We start from the raw sequence: 5632 nt of genomic DNA, 5'->3' as shown, positions 1-5632 counted from the left end.
TGCGTTCATGATTTGAGGCTTTTGTTCAAAACGGGGCAATCTTGCAAACTGTGAAAGCCAATTATAGCCAATTAGGATGGAATATGAAATATCGGACAGATCCGACTTGAGCACATGACCATAGAGATACTGTGTAACGATTTGTGAGATTTTTGGACAGAATCTGGAGGAGTAATAGCAAAAAATGTGTTTTACAAAAGTCGGCCTCCTGGTGGCGCTATAAAAGGCAGATGCGGAAAATGCAGGTCAAAGGTTTGTCCTTGGCCTCTAGGGAGTGTGCATGCAACGTTTCACGCAGATCGGTGCAGTTTTAGGTAAAACATGTGAAAAGCTGCCTCATGGTGGCGCTATAACAGGCCGTTCTGGAAAATGTGGGGCAGAGGTTCATCGTTGGCATCCAGGGAGTGTGTGTGCAAAGTTTGGCATCGACCGGGTTAACGGTGCCGGAGATTAGCTGTACACAGACGGACGGAAGGAAGGACGGACGGACGGACACACACACACACGGACGGACGGACACACACACACGGACGGAGTGCAAAACATACTCTCTCCCCATGCCTTCGGCCTGGTGGAGACAAAAAACAAACATGAACCCATGCATGGATGGACGTACATTAACATTTACACACACACACACACACACACACACACACACACACACACACACACACACACACACACACACACACACACACACACACACACACACACACACACACACACACACACACACACACACACACACACACACACACACACACACACAGCATGAAGCCTGCAGCAGCTATAGAATGATGATAGTCACTATCTGCACAAACTTATTACAAATCTTTATTATTATTATTACTGGTTATTATTCACAACTCTCGGTTACACAAATTCATTGTTTTTCGATTCGGGTAAAATAAGAACACTTATTTTCTCTTTGTTCAAAGGTCACGACCCCCACACGCACGACAGAAACTCTTTTTGTTTTTTTGTTTTTTTTAAGGTCACCGACAGGCACAGCCCAATGCATAGCAAACAACAATGTTAGACAGCATGGTTTCCATGACAACGACCTCTGGAACCCCCCCCTCCTCCCCCCCGAGCTAAATGATTAGGAACCAAATGGACCCTTATACGGCTCTACTGGACGTTAATGCTGGACAGGACCTCTTGGACCAGAGGGACAGGACCTCTTGGACCAGAGGGACAGGACCTCTTGGACCAGAGGGACAGGACCTCTTGGACCAGAGGGACAGGAGTGTGTCAGTGTTACATCGGTCAATTCTATCTCCGGCGTCCGGACACTAGTCAGTGGCCTTGTGGTTAGAGTGTCCGCCCTGAAACTGGGAGGTCGGGGGTTCGATCCCCGGCCGCGGGTCAAACCAAAGACTGTAAAAATAGGACCCAATGCCTCCCTGCTTGACACTCAGCATCAATGGGTTGGAGTGGGGGGGGGGTCGAATCTACTAATCAAATGATTCCCAAGTGCGGCACGGCTGCAGCTCACCGCTCCTAGAGATGGGTCAAATGCAGAGAAAAATATTGACTGCGGTAACGTGTGTGAAAAACCGCTTACCGCCTACGCTACCGGTCAAACGAAGGACCGGTAGCAAATGGACCCGTACGGGTCCATTTGGTTTCATTTCACGCTCTCAAGAGTTAAAACATCTACAGTATAATCTAAAGGGTCCACTTGGTTACCAACTCTCCGTCATTTAGCTCGGGGACCACCTGGAACCTCCTCAAGGGTCCGTACATTAAGGAGACCAGCTCGTTGTTCCTCCAGTGAGATTATGAGATATGGTGACGGAAACAAACATAAGGCACGAATGCAACTGCTGCCAACAACCCCCCCCCCCCAACCCCCACCCCCCAAATAAAAATAAATCTCCTGAAACTATAGAAATACTGACCTGTTGCTGTTTATCGTTTTTAAGTCAAACTGTGTTTCAAAAGCGTAAAGTAATGACCAGCTGTCTGAAGCTGAGTTCATGGAAAAGACTGTTGAATGTGACAGTGGTGAAATCAGTCCGTGGGGTCGTTTACATGTCTAACCAATGGGATGGTCGTTTACATGTCTAACCAATGGGATGGTCGTTTACATGTCTAACCAATGGGATGGTCGTTTACATGTCTAACCAATGGGATGGTCGTTTACATGTCTAACCAATGGGATGGTCGTTTACATGTCTAACCAATGGGATGGTCGTTTACATGTCTAACCAATGGGATGGTCGTTTACATGTCTAACCAATGGGATGGTCGTTTACATGTCTAACCAATGGGATGGTCGTTTACATGTCTAACCAATGGGATGGTCGTTTACATATCTAACCAATGGGATGGTCGTTTACATGTCTAACCAATGGGATGGTCGTTTACATGTCTAACCAATGGGATGGTCGTTTACATGTCTAACAAATGGGATGGTCGTTTACATATCTAACCAATGGGATGGTCGTTTACATATCTAACCAATGGGATGGATTAACAAGATCTTGTAGAAGAACAACACGCGTTCCTCTCCTCGCTTCTCCACAGGTCAGGGGTCGCAGGGTTTCAGGTCTTCTGGAGCCGACAGCCCACGATACGCCAAGCTGGTCTATCGCAACGATACGCGAGCAGTCCTGGACCGACTCGCAAACGACACGCGAGCAGTCCTGGACCGACTCGCAAACGACACGCGAGCAGTCCTGGACCGACTCGCAAACGACACGCGAGCAGTCCTGGACCGACTCGCAAACGACACGCGAGCAGTCCTGGACCGACTCGCAAACGACACGCGAGCAGTCCTGGACCGACTCGCAAACGACACGCGAGCAGTCCTGGACCGACTCGCAAACGACACGCGAGCAGTCCTGGACCGACTCGCAAACGACACGCGAGCAGTCCTGGACCGACTCGCAAACGACACGCGAGCAGTCCTGGACCGACTCGCAAACGACACGCGAGCAGTCCTGGACCGACTCGCAAACGACACGCGAGCAGTCCTGGACCGACTCGCAAACGACACGCGAGCAGTCCTGGACCGACTCGCAAACGACACGCGAGCAGTCCTGGACCGACTCGCAAACGACACGCGAGCAGTCCTGGACCGACTCGCAAACGACACGCGAGCAGTCCTGGACCGACTCGCAAACGACACGCGAGCAGTCCTGGACCGACACGCGAGCAGTCCTGGACCGACACGCGAGCAGTCCTGGACCGACTCGCGAGCAGTCCTGGACCGACACGCGAGCAGTCCTGGACCGACACGCGAGCAGTCCTGGACCGACACGCGAGCAGTCCTGGACCGACTCGCGAGCAGTCCTGGACCGACTCGCGAGCAGTCCTGGACCGACACGCGAGCAGTCCTGGACCGACACGCGAGCAGTCCTGGACCGACTCGCGAGCAGTCCTGGACCGACACGCGAGCAGTCCTGGACCGACTCGCGAGCAGTCCTGGACCGACACGCGAGCAGTCCTGGACCGACACGCGAGCAGTCCTGGACCGACACGCGAGCAGTCCTGGACCGACACGCGAGCAGTCCTGGACCGACACGCGAGCAGTCCTGGACCGACACGCGAGCAGTCCTGGACCGACACGCGAGCAGTCCTGGACCGACACGCGAGCAGTCCTGGACCGACTCGCGAGCAGTCCTGGACCGACACGCGAGCAGTCCTGGACCGACTCGCGAGCAGTCCTGGACCGACACGCGAGCAGTCCTGGACCGACACGCGAGCAGTCCTGGACCGACTCGCGAGCAGTCCTGGACCGACACGCGAGCAGTCCTGGACCGACACGCGAGCAGTCCTGGACCGACACGCGAGCAGTCCTGGACCGACACGCGAGCAGTCCTGGACCGACACGCGAGCAGTCCTGGACCGACACGCGAGCAGTCCTGGACCGGGACTGGGTCCTGGACCGGGACCAGTCCTGGACCTGGACTGGGTCCTGGACCGGGACCAGTCCTGGACCGGGACTGGGTCCTGGACCGGGACTGGCCCCAAAAACACGAGGCTGGAAGGAGTATGTTTGTTAAGCGCTGCATTTGATTGATGTCAACGTGTGTGGTTTTTTTTTGTTGTTCTTTTCCATAGTGCATTGAACCACATTGAAGTTTTATGGAACAACAGAACACATCATTAGGATGTAAATAATGCCCCCTTGGTTATAAAACACAGACTCTGAACCAACCAGATACACGTGGCTCCCCTTCCCTCTAGTCTTTAAAACAAACCTGTCTTGAGTCGTTCTTTTTTTTTTTCTTTTTTTGGTTATAAAAACAAAACAAAACAAAGAATACACAACATTTTTCTTCCTATGGTACAACAACTGTATTTTGATATAAGCCAGTAACGTACATGAGCGTACACGGCGGGTAACAGTGGACTACATGTCTATGTACAATCAGGGACCGTCTCATCAGCCATGTTGAGGAGAGAGGAGAGAGGAGGGGAGGGGGGGGGGGGGGGAGGAGAGAGGAGGGGATGGGAGGGGGGGGGGGGGGAGGGGATGGGACCGTCTCATCAGCCATGTTGAGGAGAGAGGAGAGAGGAGGGGAGGGGGGGGAGGAGAGAGGAGGGGAGGGGAGGGAGGAGGGGATGGGAGGGGGGGGGGGGGAGGAGGGGATGGGACCGTCTCATCAGCCATGTTGAGGAGAGAGGAGAGAGGAGGGGAGGAGAGAGGAGGGGAGGGAGGAGGGGATGGGAGGGGGGGGGGGGGGGAGGGGATGGGACCGTCTCATCAGCCATGTTGAGGAGAGAGGAGAGAGGAGGGGACGGGGGGGGAGGAGAGAGGAGGGGAGGGGAGGGAGGAGGGGATGGGAGGGGGGGGGGGGGAGGAGGGGATGGGACCGTCTCATCAGCCATGTTGAGGAGAGAGGAGAGAGGAGGGGAGGGGGGAGAGAGGAGGGGAGGGAGGAGGGGATGGGAGGGGGGGGGGGGGGGGGGGGGGATGGGACCGTCTCATCAGCCATGTTGAGGAGAGAGGAGAGAGGAGGGGAGGGGGAGAGAGGAGGGGAGGGAGGAGGGGATGGGAGGGGGGGGGGGGGGGAGGAGGGGATGGGACCGTCTCATCAGCCATGTTGAGGAGAGAGGAGAGAGGAGGGGAGGGGGGAGAGAGGAGGGGAGGGAGGAGGGGATGGGAGGGGGGGGGGGGGGGGGGAGGGGATGGGACCGTCTCATCAGCCATGTTGCCTTGAGAGGAGAGAGGAGGGGAGGGGAGGGGGGGGGGGAGGAGGGGAGGGGAGGGGAGGGAGGGGGGGATGGGGTGGGGAGGAGGGGATGGGAGGGGAGGAGGGGAGGGTGGGGGATGGGAGGAGGGGATGGGGTGGGGAGGAGGGGAGGGGAGGGAGGGGGGGATGGGAGGAGGGGATGGGGTGGGGAGGAGGGGAGGGGGGGAGGGGGGGATGGGGAGGAGGGGATTGGAGGGGGGGATGGGGAGGAGGGGATGGGAGGGGAGGGGGGGATGAGGGGAGGGGAGGAGGGGAGGGGAGTTTAAAACAGAAAAAAGAGAAAAACGGACATCGAGGGGGAGAGGGACAGGGGGAGTGGGGGAAGAGGGGGGGGGGGGAAGGGGGGGGGCGGGGAGGTAGGGTCACATGACTTTAGCTCGTCTCCCTCGGGAAAGGCAATAAGAACACACACAGCTGCACACACA

The 5632-nt window shown here is 56.1% G+C and overlaps 1 protein-coding gene across 1 annotated transcript in view; it reads right to left on the bottom strand.

Moving 5' to 3' along the window:
- Positions 1–1131: 1131 nt before the first annotated feature.
- Positions 1132–5632, bottom strand: part of LOC306933683 (uncharacterized protein) — a gene marked incomplete at both ends in the record, with an annotated part of 29342 nt that continues 24841 nt past the window's right edge. The window contains 2 exons of the mRNA XM_079515993.1: positions 1132–1229; positions 2609–3991. Of these exons, the coding sequence (XP_079372119.1) occupies positions 1132–1229; positions 2609–3991 (1481 nt within the window). The remainder of the gene's footprint in view (positions 1230–2608; positions 3992–5632) is intronic.

This window comes from Electrona antarctica, assembly GCF_951216825.1.
Source record: "Electrona antarctica genome assembly, chromosome: 12".
NCBI lineage: Eukaryota > Metazoa > Chordata > Actinopteri > Myctophiformes > Myctophidae > Electrona > Electrona antarctica.
The sequence above is the reverse complement of the archived record's forward strand: the minus strand, read 5'-3'. Positions and strand labels throughout refer to the sequence as shown.